The sequence below is a fragment of the Neovison vison genome, chromosome 4 (genome assembly GCF_020171115.1).
Source record: "Neovison vison isolate M4711 chromosome 4, ASM_NN_V1, whole genome shotgun sequence".
NCBI lineage: Eukaryota > Metazoa > Chordata > Mammalia > Carnivora > Mustelidae > Neogale > Neogale vison.
This window is the reverse complement of record NC_058094.1, coordinates 217,993,235-218,008,012: the sequence shown is the minus strand read 5'-3', so window position 1 is coordinate 218,008,012 and position 14,778 is coordinate 217,993,235. Positions and strand designations below refer to the sequence as shown.

The following is a 14,778-nucleotide window of genomic DNA, read 5'->3' as shown; positions in this document are numbered from 1 at the left end:
TTCCTAAAGCACGTCTTTTAGCTCCTCAGGGGATGACCATTCCTATGTTACTTTGCAGAATAGCATTGGCTTTTGTTTTCCTTACTCTAGTGCTGAAGTCTGAGAAATTGCTGTCATTTTTTCCCCTCTTGATCCTTCTGTTTCACTCTCTGATCACACTAATCACACTCTTCAGTGCAGCTTCTCTAAGTTGGGATTAGTGATGCTCTCATTTGAGCTAGGTGTTGACGCTGTGTCCTCTTTGTTTTCTTGGAGCAGAAGTGCTCCGTCATCCTAGAAAATAATAACAGATAACTTCTGTCTTATTTTAAGTATATTTAAGTTACTTTTACTGTATAATAAACCATCCAAAATGTAGTGGCTGAAGCAAATTATGAATCTGCAGATTGGGCTGCCTTCAGTAAGGAAGGTTTATTTCTGTGTCACGTGGTATTGCCTAGGGTACATTTGTCGGGTGTTAAAGGATCCACTTCCAAAATGACTCATTCACACATCCTACAAGGTGTTGTGCTAGCTGTCCACTGGAAGCTCAGTCAGGGCCAAGGGCTGGGGACCTCAGTTCTTCTCCACCTGGGCCTTTCTATGGGGGGTACTTTGTAGAAAGCATGGACTTGGTACAGCCTGGTTGCTAGGTTTTTGGTTTTTTTTTTTTTCCCCCTGGTGGCTGGGTTCTAAGCATAAAACCTCAGGAAACAACAGATAGGAAATGATAAGTGTCTTATCAATGCACAAGTTATTTTAATAAAAAATTTTCAGGGGTACCTGGGTGACTCAGGCATTAATCATCTGCCTTCGGCTCAGGTCATAATCCCAGGGTCCTAGGATCGCCCCATATCAGGCTCCCTGCTCACTGGGAGGTTTGCTTCTCCCTCTCCCACTTGTGTACCCCTTGCTTGTGTTCCCTCTCTTGTTGTCTCTCTCTTTCAGATAAATAAATAAAATCTTTAAAAAAAAAATTTTTTTTTTCGGAGCACCTGGGTGGCTCAGTGAATTAAAGCCTCTGCCTTCGGCTCAGGTCATGATCTCAGGGTTCTGGGATCAAGCCCCACGTTGGGCTCTCTGCTCAGCAGGGAGCCTGCTTCTCTCTCTCTCTCTCCGCCTGCCTCTCTGCCTACTTGTGATCTCTGTCAAATAAATAAATAAAATCTTTTAAAAAATTAAAATTAAAATAATAAAAATTGAAAAAAATTTAATAAATTTTTCAAAACTACTGTATGTGAAGCACTGTGGGATACAGAGGGATACAAAGATGAATAAAGCACAGGCCATGCTGTTAGTTGTTAGTCTGCTGAGGCAGCGCAGGGTGATGAGCAGACGCTGCTCCTGTCACACAGAGGAGTGAATGAAGGGACGGAGGTGCCAGGAGGGCTGAGTGTGGTTTGAGAAGGAAGGTAATCAGTCCCAGAATTTCAAATGGAACCACTGACTTTATTGTGTCTGTGACACTTAAATCTTCTGTTCATGAATTATCCAGGTAAGTCTTCCCTTCAATTTTAAATAATTGCAAAGAATGTGATTTCCTTTGTATTGCATTAACATTTCAAAATAAAGCCATTATATCCTTTTCAGTGTATCCAGTGAAATCTAAAAGCCATTCTGACTTGATACCTACCATCACTTGCGTAAAAAATAGATTCATTAATTTTTAGAAGTTTTTCTCTTTGAAGAAACATTTTTAACATTTTTTTTATGCTTTCAAGGCTTTTTCTTACTGGCCAAGTCACATCTTTGCAACAAAAATATGTATTTACATTTAGAATTTGAAAAAATCTTTCCCTATGACTTTAGTCCTTGAATATTAATTTTTAAAATTCTGAATTATACTGCTGTTAATAATTATTAACATATAACTGATAAAAATGTAAGTGTTGATATATAGAAACATAGAAGGAAAATTTTACTGGAAATGTGTGTCTTAATGAACAGGGCTTTTCTTTTCAGTTCATTCATACATTTGTGGATAAATAGGCTTTTGCTAAATGAGGTAGGACTTAGCAACAGTTCCTTTCTTTGTTTTATTTTTTCTTTTTTAAGATTTTATTTATTTATTTGTCAGAGAGAAGGAGAGAGAGCGAGCAAGCACAGGCAGACAGAGTGGCAGGCAGAGGCAGAGGGAGAAGCAGGCTCCCTGCCGAGCAAGGAGCCCGATGTGGGACTCGATCCCAGGCCGAGGGGATCATGACCTGAGCCGAAGGCAGCTGCTTAACCAACTGAGCCACCCAGGCGTCCTTTTGTTATATTTTTAAAGAAGTATCCACTGAGAATTCTTGTTAAAGTAGATACAAAGATAGAAAATTCAGGTGTTTGTTGTACTCATCTGCACAGATCAGTCATCCCCTAGACCTCACTCGGATTCAGCCTTCAGTAAGTCTCAGAACGCCCTCCAGGTTGCTAGTACTTAGAGTTACTGTTCGTTACAGCAGCCAAGGGAAGAGGCACAAGGGGAGAATCCAGGAGAGTTCCACATGTGGAGGTCCTGGTTGTCTTCTCCCAGGGTAACAGTGGATAGCTCTGAATTCTCCTGGCGGCCGTGTGTGACAACATGCAAGTATTGCCGAGTTATCCCCAGGGCTCGGGCTAAGTGAATACAGTTGACCACCTCTGTGACTGACCTTAGTTTTAGCTGATACTTCTTGACTCAGCGTCCCTTCTATAAATCAGTTCAATAGCATAGACTATCTGGCACAGCCCAAGGCCCCCAGGTAAACAGAAGAAATATTATAAGGCAGGACCTGCCAGAGGTTTAGGGATTACCTCCCACGAGACAAAGGCAAAGTCCAGCCTTCTCTCTGGGCAAGATTAATTCTTTACCGTTCATGTATCACTCTCTTAATTTGAGCTAATTTCTGTAATGTACCAAAAATTACATAATAATTTATCAGTCAATTTTACAATTAGCTGAAAGCAAAGAACTGGAAACCAGCTGTCTTGCAGAGGAATTTGTCACCCATTCATTAGAGCCTAAATACAGTGTGTGAACGTGTCCCAGTGGTAGCCCAGCAGTTGGACACCTTGGACAGGGTGTACTATTGTTACATTTCATATGGGTGAGCTGGTGAGCCTTCTGTAAAGTGGGAGAAGGGCAGTTCTGACAGGGGCAGTGGGAAAGGAGGATAAGCTTCATACCTCCGCTTTAGTGGGGTTCGGGCAAATCAGTGTACAGTTCAACAACAGTTACTATGGCACCAAACAGGAAATAATATAAAGTTAGGTTATCAGACTTGAATGTTCCTAAAGTTTATAAGCTCTGCCTTGTCTGTAACAGGGGATCTCTTACTGGCTCTCTCCACCCAGCCTCTGGTCTGTGCATGTTGGACCTGTTCCCTCTAAGATCAAAATCCCTCTCTCTATACAAAAGAGTCCCAAGACTCCTAACGTCTGTCTCTCTCCATTCTCAGAAGAGCCAAAAATTAAGAAATCATGAGAAGTTACCCCTCTGCACCCAGAGAAGACAAGCCTTTTTACTTTATGAAACAGAAAATTTAATACCCAAGTGGTTTACTTTCTTTTTTTCAGAGGAGGCTCTGTTTCTCAGACCTATGTAAAAATAAATGCCCCATTTCTTCCATTCCCTGAACAAACGAATTTAAAATGCAGATGCTGAGCGCCTGGGTGGCTCAGTGGGTTAAAGCCTCTGCCTTTGGCTCGGGTCATGATCCGGGGGTCCTGGGATCGAGCCCCACATCGGGCTCTCTGTTTGGCGGGAAGCCTGCTTTCTCCTCTCTCTCTCTCTCTCTCTGCCTGCCTCTCTGCCTACTTGTGATCTCTGTCAATAAAATAAAATCTTTAAAAATAAAATAAAATAAAATGCAGATGCCAAAACAACTGCTAAAAGGTTAACTTTTTTGGTTCCTGCTACATATATATATATAAAGGGCTTAGTGTGATGCCCAGCAAGCACTCAATAAATTACTTTTTAAGTAGAAAAAGAGGTACAATCCGATGTGTCTCATGATTACCCTGGCAATGGAAAATGGATTGCGTAAGGAGAGACTGGAAGCCTGGGGAGCAATTAGGAGACCTTTGCAATACTCCACAGGTCCGGAAGATTTCAGCTTACAGCCCATTAAGTATTGGTTCCCCACGATGTGATACATAGGAATCAGAATACTAGCATTGTGTTTCTTAACTTTTTGTTGATGTACAGTGTACATGCAGAAAAATACCCATAAATGCACACAGTTTGTTGAATTATCGATGTTTATGTGTTTTTCAGCTTATCAGTAAGGTTGTATGATTTGGTTTTTTTCTCTTCCCAGATAATTTTTATGGTTGGACGAGGATATCTTTCTCCAGATCTCAGTAAGGTTCGGAGTAACTGTCCAAAAGCCATGAAGAGATTGATGGCAGAGTGCCTAAAAAAGAAAAGAGATGAGAGGCCACTCTTTCCCCAAGTAAGAAGCAGCTTTATGTGTTACTTAACAGGACAGACTAATACTCAGATGCAGATTTTTAAATAGTTTCTAGAGGACACAGTTTGTACTTTGTGGATTTGGATTCCATGTGATTATGTGCAGGCAGAAGATAAGTAATCACATAAAGATAATTATATAAAGGTTGAATGATAGGTTATCTAAAAACTCAGAACAAAATATTCAGAAAGACTTTACTTTTGTCTAGCCATTCTCAAACTTTTTGGTCTCATGCCATTTTACACACTTAAAAGTTATTGAAGGCCCCCAAAGAGCTTTTGTTTTATATAAGTAATAATTGCCATTTTAGAAATTAAAACTAAGTTTTTAAAATACTTATAAGTTTATTTAAACATAATAAAATCATTACATGTTAACTTTTTATAAAAAAGAACAGTATTTTCCCAGACAACAGAATTAGTGAAAAGAATGGCATTGTTTTACCTTTTTTGCAAATCTCTGCAAAAAGAAGACATCTGGATTCTCCGCATTCATTATGTTGCAGTGCAATATTTTACATCATTTAGCCTCTGAAATCTCCACTTAACACTTGTAAAATAATGACCATAAAAAAGGCAAATAATACCTTAGTGTTACTTTGAAAATAGTTTTTCCACAGACTACACTTTGAGAACTGCTACCTTAATTCTTCCTGGTGGTAAAACAAACAAATTCCAAGCGTCCCTTTAATACCACATCTTTTGGAGGAGCCAAAAATATCTTTATATTTTCTATAAAAAGAAAGGGCACCTGTTGGTACTGTCTATCTTTCTTTGATTCTTGGAAAATTACCATTGCTTTTTATCTTTTCATGGTATAAGGCCAAAGCCCTTAAGTTAACAATCTTTCATAAGCCTCAGAAACTGAAACCAAATACCTGAACAAGCTTAGAAAGTTTGGTTTCTATAGATATTGTAATAGAAATTCAATTTTTTATGATGCTCATGAAGTTGTGGATAGCTCTACATAAATGGATCTTGATAAATCGGTACAGCTTTCAGGTGGGAAGAGCTGCCGCTAGTAATTACTCAGCTACCATAATTACTGAGTTGGTCTTTTGTGGACCTTATTAATGCCTTTGAATACCCACTCCGAGCTGGCTCTTTTATTTTATTTTTTTTTTTAAGATTTTATTTATTTTATTTGACAGAGAGAGAGATCACAAGTAGGCAGAGAGGCAGGCGGAGACAGAGGGGAAGCAGGCTCCCTGCTGAGCAGAGAGCCCGATGCGGGGCTCGATCCCAGGACCCTGAGATCATGACCTGAGCCGAAGGCAGCGGCTTAACCCACTGAGCCACCCAGGCACCCCCGAGCTGGCTCTTTTAGACAGAAGTCACTGCTACCGGAATGAGGGAATCTTTTATTCCTGTCTGAAGAATTAAAATAGAATTTATAATTTTAACAAGTTTCTCATAGGCTTTCTCAGGGTGGGTAGATACATGTTTTAATATTGGAATTCTAAGTTACTACTTCTTTGAGGAAGAGTAATTTTTTTTAACCACTGACTTAAGACTATCGAAGTAAAAGGACAGGTATTGTTGGCCAATATCAGCAGGACCCTGTACCACATTCTCTTCTTTATAGTCCAGGTACTAGAGTTTCTTGTTTAACCTGCTTGATGTACATTAATAATGCAAATTATATCCAAAGGCCCACTTTTTTTTTAAGATTTTATTTTTTTTAAGTAATCTCTACACCCAACATGGGGCTCAGACTTACAACCCTGAGATAAGAGTTGCATACTCTACTGACTGAGCCAGCCAGATGCCCCTATAGGCCCACTTTTTAAGTGGTATTAAAGAGGTTAAGATGTTTATATTTCTAAATGTATGTAACATTTTATTCTTTGCATGGTATCAGAAAGTGAAATGCATATCTGAATTTTTGAGATTATTGAAGGCTACTCCTTTTAAGTATTATTTTTAATTTTTCATTATAAGATCTCTTTTCATACTGTATACACATTTCACATGCTAAACACAAATTTCAGATGGCTAAAGATTTATATGTAAAAAACTAAACTGAAAAATAGGAAGTCATTTTTATAACCTTAGGTAAGGAAGGCTTTCCTAATAAGCAGAGACAAAATCCAGAAGTAATAAAGGAAAACATAGCAAGTGTGACTCCATTAAAAGTTTTTAAACTTCTATATAATAAAAATTATACTATAAGGTAAACATGAAAAATAATTGCAGCATGTATAACAAAATATAAATACTGATATTATCCAAAGGCCTCCTACAAATCAATAAGTAAAAAATAATAATAAATAGAAAATGAGCAAAGGATATGAACTGGTGATTCACAAAGAAATATGCTGAATAAATGTAGGTTGTTTAAAGTTCTGTGACAGTCTGTAAAATGCATAGTGACAGTAAAATACATTTTGATTTTCTCTCTCAGATTGGCAATATCCAGCATTGGGAATAGTGTTGGGAAGTAAGGAAGAGCCCTCCTTATAAATTTTTTAACAGTGTTGTTGGGAATGTAAATTAGTTTGGCCTTTTGAAAGGACTTGGTAGAATTCATAAACTTGAAATATATATACTTTTTGCTCTGGCAATTCCACTCCTAAAAATGTATGCTATAGAACCTGCTTCCACAAGTGCTCAGATATATATATATATTTTTTAAAAAAAAAGACTTACCATAATAGGAAAAATTAAAGACATAAAGATCAGGGTAGCTGTCTAGATGGCATGGATATTAGTGAGAGGAAAGAAAAGCAATGCAGAAAAATATGTGTGGTATGATACCACTTTAAATGGTGATGAGGGTGGGGATGGGCTCTGTTTTCATATGTGCATGTTTATGCATAGGAAAGGTCCAGAAGAAAGTATAGACTCTTTAACAGTGGTTACCCCTGGAAGGTAGGACTTAAACTTTTTCTGTATTATTTGAATTTTTATTTGTGTGTTATGCTTGTAATTTAAAACGTTTTGTAACATTGCTTCTTCGCCTTATACTAATCATACAGATTACAGTTTAACTGTTTAAAAAGTTTTCATAGCTCAGAAAAATAATAATAGTAATGGCTGCTACAGTTGTACTGAGTACTTAATATATGCCCGGCATTGTGCCAAGCCTTTTACATGTATGTCTCATGATTGTGAATGTCCATTATCATACTGTCTGCCTTTAAAGAGTCATAACCCATTTCTCTGTACCTTAAACTATGTGGAGTTTCTACATTTTGTGTACTGGTGTCTATTTGTAGTTTGCCTGTCTTCTCCACTCTTGAATTGTCACCTGTCACTTCTCACTCCTATGTCACTAGCAGCCTGGGTCATTGGGGTCCTACTTTTAATTATGTACGTGGAAGACATTTCCCATTACTAAGTTTCTTAAAGAATGAGTTGCTCTGATGATTCTGTTGTGAAGTCATTAGTGCTTTACTGATAGACACTCCGTCTTCTTCCCCAAAAGGACTGTGGTCTGTGAGAGGCATATCACTGGTTTAAAATTTTTTATTATTTACTGTTCCAAGGCTGGCAGATGATCTCAAATGTAAACAAAAGCTAACTATAGGTTACTTTCCCCATTCATTTTACAGAGATTAAAGCTCTAAGAGTTTGATCATTTACTTTTCTTTGTAAGGAAAAATACCAGTTATTCAGTAGTTTTTTAGACATTTAGGATAATACCAAAGTGTAAGATTTCAGGTGCTTTCTTATAAAGTATGATGAGAATTTTAAAGATTAATACCACCTAGATTTTCATTCTACTTTCTTTTTCTCTTTTTTTTTTTTTTTCTTTTTTTCAGATTCTCGCCTCTATTGAGCTGCTGGCCCGCTCATTGCCAAAAATTCACCGCAGTGCATCAGAACCCTCCTTGAATCGGGCTGGCTTCCAAACAGAGGATTTTAGTCTATATGCTTGTGCTTCTCCAAAAACACCCATCCAGGCAGGGGGATATGGTGCGTTTCCTGTCCACTGAAAGAAATTAAATGAGTGTGCCAGTAGAGGGGAGTAGGGACCAAGGAAATGAAAATATGTTTGCTTATATATTTGTTAAATTGAATAAGATCTTTTTTTTAAAAAAAGATGAACCAAAGAATGTGTAGGTTTTTAAAAACTCGATAAAATTATTTCCCAATCTAAAATGTAAACTTAGCATTGGATTTTCAACATCCATGCATTTTATAAAATGCACAGACCTTGCTAAACATTTGCGGTGCCTCTTGCTTACAGGGCTTACATCCTGTTCCAGATTTGTTTACTGGCTTATTCTAATTTTTAAACTTCATTTAAACTTTTCTCATGCACCTTTTGTTATTAGCTATCACATGTCCATCAGGGACTCCCAAGAGCAGCACATCCCTGTGCATGGATTTGCAGGTGGAAGGTGACAGTAGATTAGCCTGTGTTAGGCAAGCCAAGCCAAACAGATCTAATTGAAGAAGTCACTAGGGTTGAATAAGTCACATTTATTCTAAATATTTGTTCTGTAACTTTTTATTACAATTTGGAATATATGGTTGTCCTTTATTCCCTCAAAGCAATAGACTGACTTTCTTTTTATAAGCTGTGGGTGCAGGTAACCAAGGTTACTGGTTACCTGAGGAGTGTCATGTTTGACATGAGCGATATGGTTGAACTTGAGGTTTTTAGTGGGCAAATGTTAAAAATCGAAGTTCATTGTAAATAATACTTCCCCATATATCAAGGATGTCTTACACACATAGAAGTTGAATTTCTTACAAATGCATTATTTCCTCCTCCCCTACAAAAGCGTCACAGAATTCTGTGAGTAGTTTTGGCTTTGTTTGTTTAGATGTCTTTAGTTGCCAAACAACCAGGTAATGGACTTCTTAAAAATTATTATTACTTTAAATTATACTTACCTCTCATGATGCCTCTTTTAACAATCATGTTATCCATGTGTCGTAAAATTCCTGTGCTCCTTAGGAGTAAAGGCTAATTTTCCTTTTTTTTTTTTTTTTTTTTTTTCTGGTTTTGTTTCTGTTTTTATAGCCCACAGTATGAAATATTTGGTAGTGCTTTCTAATACTTAAATTTTCTTGTGTAGAAGATGATTGTGCTGGGGCAGTCAGTGTATTCTTACTGTGAGCCAGAATCATACTGGGAATCAGAAATGAAAGAAGCAGTATCAGTGTCATCTCGTCAAAGAGATGACCATCTCCACTTCAAAGTCAGTAGCAAAAGCCCAGCCTCTTAGATACATTTTCACTCAGTTTGGAACTGTGGTGGTTTTTAAATATAACTGACAGTTTGGGGTTATTCAGGCACACAGACATCTGTGTAAATACCATCCTTTGAGCAAATAAAGAAGAAAGTTGGGAAGACCTTAATGATAATTTAGTTTTTAAGTGCCACAGGTAAATTTCTAAAATACTTTATTAATTGGAATGGATGAGATTTCATCCAAGAAAACTTCTCAGTAGGAAGCATGGCATACTTTATGCCCCTCATTTGAGTAGTTTGATGTAAGTGATGCCATTCATCGTCTTCAAAATTGATTCACGCCTTTTAATTAGGCAAGAGTAATGGAAAAGAACCCCTCTCGTGTTTTCAAAAAAAAAAAAATGAGAAAGGCATGGAAGAATGGAACATATTGGAAAACATTAAAGTGCTGGATTTCTAAATCCTCTAGTGATATTAAAGATAGGATTATTAGTAATTACTAAATAGGGTTTTATTTATCACGAACTGAATAGCAAGCGTGTAGCTAATAGAGTTCTTACGTTGGTCTGTGGAATGCCGAAAGGTTTGGGCATTTTAAGGCACAAGAGTCAAAGGATCTTTTTCTTGATACGGCTCTTCTGTAGTTCCCCACGGTACTCGTTTCACTCAGATTGTCCTTTCTGTGCTTACTCCTCTTTTTCGCCCCTCCCCCAACAACTCCCCACACTGACCACTGCCAGCCCCCCACTATCTGCATTTGACTCCTTTCCTTCTCCTTTGCCAGAGGGCATTGCTGAGCTCTGAGAACTGCTCAGAAAGTCATGTATGCCATCTCACATGTTCCGGTGTGCCTCCAGAGGATCACCTAGTAGTTTTCTGGCCAAACTGGGCCCGCTGGAAGTGTTGGTGGAAGAACATGAACAGTCTGGCAGGGCGAGATGTTTAGGTAGCGCGGATGTGTTGAAGGAGGGAACATTAGAAGACGTATGGTAGTCTCCCTTTCTGTTGTTTTTTTATACTGCATTTTAGATATATTCTTCAAATAAAGAAAAATATTTTCTAACTGGATGTAGAGTTAACCTCTCTAACTAGATAATTGAAACAGAATGACATTCATTCTCTTGTGACTGACCGCTTTTACTCCTAGAACGTCAGCCCCCAGATATTTTTATTAACGTTGATTTCCTTTTTCAGCAGGAATCCTTTTTGTAAAATTTGTTTTACATTTTAGAATTTTTACTGGTCAGTGATGAGGACTACGATTTTTCTTCTTGACTTTAAGTAGTTTGGAATCATAGCATTTAATCAAATGCTTTAGGTTTTTTCTATTTTCAGATGTTAAATATTGTACTAGTCATTGGCATACTAAAGCATTAGTTAAGTTTTCCTCTTTAAATAGTGACCATTTAACACAGCAGCTTAAATGGCTGTCTCAAGTGAGTTGCTCAATTTAAGGAAATGGGCTGCTTTTTTTTTTTCATATTATGAAATGGGTACTTCATGACTAAAACATTTTGTCAGTTACAGTCTTATAGATTGAGAATTATTAAGCATTTCTAGAGCACTTTTTAAATTTTACTCAATATTTCATCTCTCCTATGGTAATTTCCCTTAAGAATTTAACAAATCCAGTGTGTCTGTGCCAGAATGTTTATCGTACTTTTGAAACTTCCTGAAAAAATGGAATAGACTGCCCCCCACATCTAAAATGGTGGTTGATTTCTGTGCAAATCAATTTTTCATAGCATATTTTATCTTTAAGAAGTATATAGCAAATTATATGTATTAACAACCACTGAAATACGTTCAGTCTGGGAATAAAAGCTAATTATGTAGTATCTTAAAATCCTTAGCTTTCAAATAAACAGATCTTGATATTTGAGGTATCTAAAATCACAGGCCCTTCCCACATGTCCTCTACCTTAATCTTAAATAAAGTCACATGAAAAGTAGAACTTAGGTTATTCTCAACGAGGCAAGTAAAAAAAAAGTTTCATTTTGGCCTTTGATTTTCAGGCAATTAGTAATACCGAGACTTCCAAAGTCACGTAGTGTTCTGGTTGTTCCCCCTCAAATAATTCTTACCTCAAATAAAATTGGATAGGAGGTAGCATGATAATAGATAATTTTCAGATATGCAAGAAGGAATATGCTTTTTTCCTCAAAAGCAGATCCATTACCTGTTACCCCATCTTTACTTAAATTTCTCCATTATTTCAGGGACATATATAGAAAGAGTTTTTAATTTTATTGATCTGTAAACTTTTGAGTTCTTTTTGTCTTTTTTTATTCCTGGACCTTCAGTCTGTTTAGGAAGTAAAAACTGCTTTCCTTTAGAAGCAGTAGACAATGGTAGGGTGATCTTCAGGGTTGGCTTCATTGGTGTCTGATTTGGGGTTTCTTGGTAAGAGTTTATACTTTGGGAGGTTGTTTTGTGATTTTTTTTATTAAGGCTAACATTTAAGTTTGTAGAGTAGAACACCTACAACAAAGTGAGGAGTGTCTAGAACTAGTGGAGAACATCTGAAGATTTTTTTTAAGTTATTTTTTCATGTGGTATATACGATTTAACATAGAATTTTATCACTTTTGATATTCTCAGTTAATAGATTATTAAGATTTTGATATTCTCACTTAACAGAAGAGCCGTTTTTTAAAATAAAGATTTCTCAGTAAATCCTATTTTCACATTGGCTTCCTTTAATGAGATCTAGATTCTGCAAGATTCAGTGATTGCTAATTAGAATGTTGAAAATTGCTCTAAAGAAATGTATTAAAATAGTGGAAAAAATAGCAACTTTCAAACCATAAGCAAAGGTAGTATAAATGTTTATAGATTTCTAGAGTCTTTGTTAACATAATAACCCTCTGTCGTTTTGTGCTTCATGTTTGGCTCTCCGAGGTCTTAGTAATGTGGCTGTTTTTTTTCCATCAATGCCATACTCTTTTCACAGTCTTTTTAATTTTTAAATATGAGAATAATTCTTTTACCCTTCTTTGATCTTTTGACTCACAATACCATGGTTACTTGCTTAGTAGAAGGAATGCTTTAGCTAGAAAGAGATAGTATCACTATCCGCAGTCCAGTTAGTAGTAATATCCAGAATGGGAAAACAAATGGGTAATTACTGAAAATTATTTAGGGGTGTATTCATTGTTGAGGACCCCCCACCCCTGAACTTGCATTTTATTTTTTTTTTTTAAGATTTTATTTATTTATTTGACAGAGAGAAATCACAAGTAGATGGAGAGGCAGGCAGAGAGAGAGAGAGGAGGAAGCAGGCTCCCTGCTGAGCAGAGAGCCCGATGCGGGACTCAATCCCAGGACCCTGAGATCATGACCTGAGCGGAAGGCAGCGACTTAACCCACTGAGCCACCCAGGCGCCCTGAACTTGCATTTTAACAGTGCCATTTTCTAGCTGTGAGATATCAGGCAAATTACCTCACCATTCTAAACCCCCAGCTTGCTCCTCCATAAATTGAGAGAAGTAATAGTACCTGCCTTACGGTTATGATGAGGCTTAGATGCGAACATATATAAAGCATGCAGTGAGGCACCTGGCATGTAGCAGGCGTTCAGATAGTCACTAAGATAATCAGCCTGTGATCTGAGGGTTCAGTCAGCCCATCATTAGCAATCTGTTGTTTGTTGGGACACACCAGTGTCCTCTAGTAGTCAGTTGGACTCCACTGGCAGAGAGTGGACAGGTCACTCCTAGATGAAAGAGTCTGTTCGCATCAGTGACTGGACCCACATCACAGACTCTTATTACGGAAGATGAATGTTCAGGCCGGCTACATTCTGATAGTTGTCGGTTACAAACCAACCCCCAGAAATTTTGTGCCCTGGAGTGCATGTAAGGGGAGGAACCAGCCCATAGTCACAAGTAGAAGATGTGAACAAAATGCTGGGTGAAACATAATGGCACAAAGCCCTCAAATTTAGGAAAGTTCAATGACACATACCCCCATGTAATTGTTTGGTGGTTTGAAAGGGGAAATGAACTAGAAAATGGATAGTCTAGATTTTCTTTCCTTCAGTCAAATGTGTGATGTGGACAAATCATTTGACCTCTTAATTTTATCTTCTGCAAATAAGGGATAATTCCTGCTTCTTCCTTTCTGTTAGTGGCATTATAATAATGGAAATGAGTTGATAACTGGGGGGGAAGTATTCAAATCAGCCTTACTATTTTATAATCTGTTTTTGAGAAATTTTGTTCATTGGAATGGTTTTCAGCATAGCATGTAAAATCCAACTGGGAAATTACCTGCAGACTCGATATTTAATTGATAGAACCGAAGCATATTCTACATATTATAAATTATGTATTTCAGCCATTTTTGCTTTTAAATTAGTGATGGTGTCACTAGATTTGTAATAATAGATTTGAGGTTTCAGTGAGGCTTGTCTAGGTCTCTAGGTTATTTGAGATAACTTTTTTAAAATTAGCTCTTGTCCTCCCTCTACAGGAGAATTTGCAGCCTTCAAGTAGCCACACCATCATGGCAACATCTACTCTTATTTCTTAAGTCTTGTGTTCGTACAATTTGTTAACATCAAAACACAGTTCTGTTCCTCAAATCTTTTTTTAAAGATACAGAATTTTCAATGCATAAGCTGGTGTGGAACAGAATGGAATTTCCCATCCACCAAAAGAGGGAAGAATGTTTTAGGAACCAGAATTCTCTGCTGCCAGTGTTTCTTCTTCAACACAAATACCACGTGCATACAAGTCTGCCCACTCCCAGGAAGGAAGAGGAGAGAGCCTGAGTTCTGACCTTTTGATGGTCAGGCATGATGGAAAGAAACTGCTGCTACAGCTTGGGAGATTGGCTGTGGAGAGCCTGCCAGTGAGCTCTGCCCTTCTAACCGCCAGATCAGTGTGCGGCTGGTCACCTGACGGGGCAGCTGTAATCGCCAAGCATCGTTCTCTTTCCGGTTCTGGGATTTTGTCGTGGAGCTCTTTTCCCTGGTCACCACCGGTTCATTTCTGAGGGATGGAACAAAAATGCAGCATGGCCTTTCTGTGTGGTGCATGTCCAGTCTTTGACCAATTTCTATCAAGTGAAGCTCTTTTATTTAAGTGGAGAATGAGAGGCAAGGAGGAGATCCGATTTGGTGTAGAGGAAAAGGGAATGCTGCATCTTTTTCCTGACCTACTGGGTTTCTGGTCTTTGTTTCCTTGCTCACTGAGGGTGTCTGCCTAACCAAGCAGG

General features: G+C 37.7%; 1 protein-coding gene across 2 annotated transcripts in view; it reads left to right on the top strand.

Annotated features, from left to right (window-relative positions):
• The window catches only part of BRAF (B-Raf proto-oncogene, serine/threonine kinase), a 179,541-nt gene extending 165,400 nt beyond the window's left edge, over positions 1–14,141 (top strand). For both annotated transcript variants that reach the window (XM_044246722.1, XM_044246723.1), the window contains 3 exons: positions 4,260–4,394; positions 8,176–8,329; positions 14,032–14,141. In XM_044246722.1, the coding sequence (XP_044102657.1) occupies positions 4,260–4,394; positions 8,176–8,329; positions 14,032–14,054 (312 nt within the window). In that variant the 3' untranslated portion in view covers positions 14,055–14,141. The remainder of the gene's footprint in view (positions 1–4,259; positions 4,395–8,175; positions 8,330–14,031) is intronic.
• The last annotated feature ends 637 nt before the right edge of the window (positions 14,142–14,778 follow it).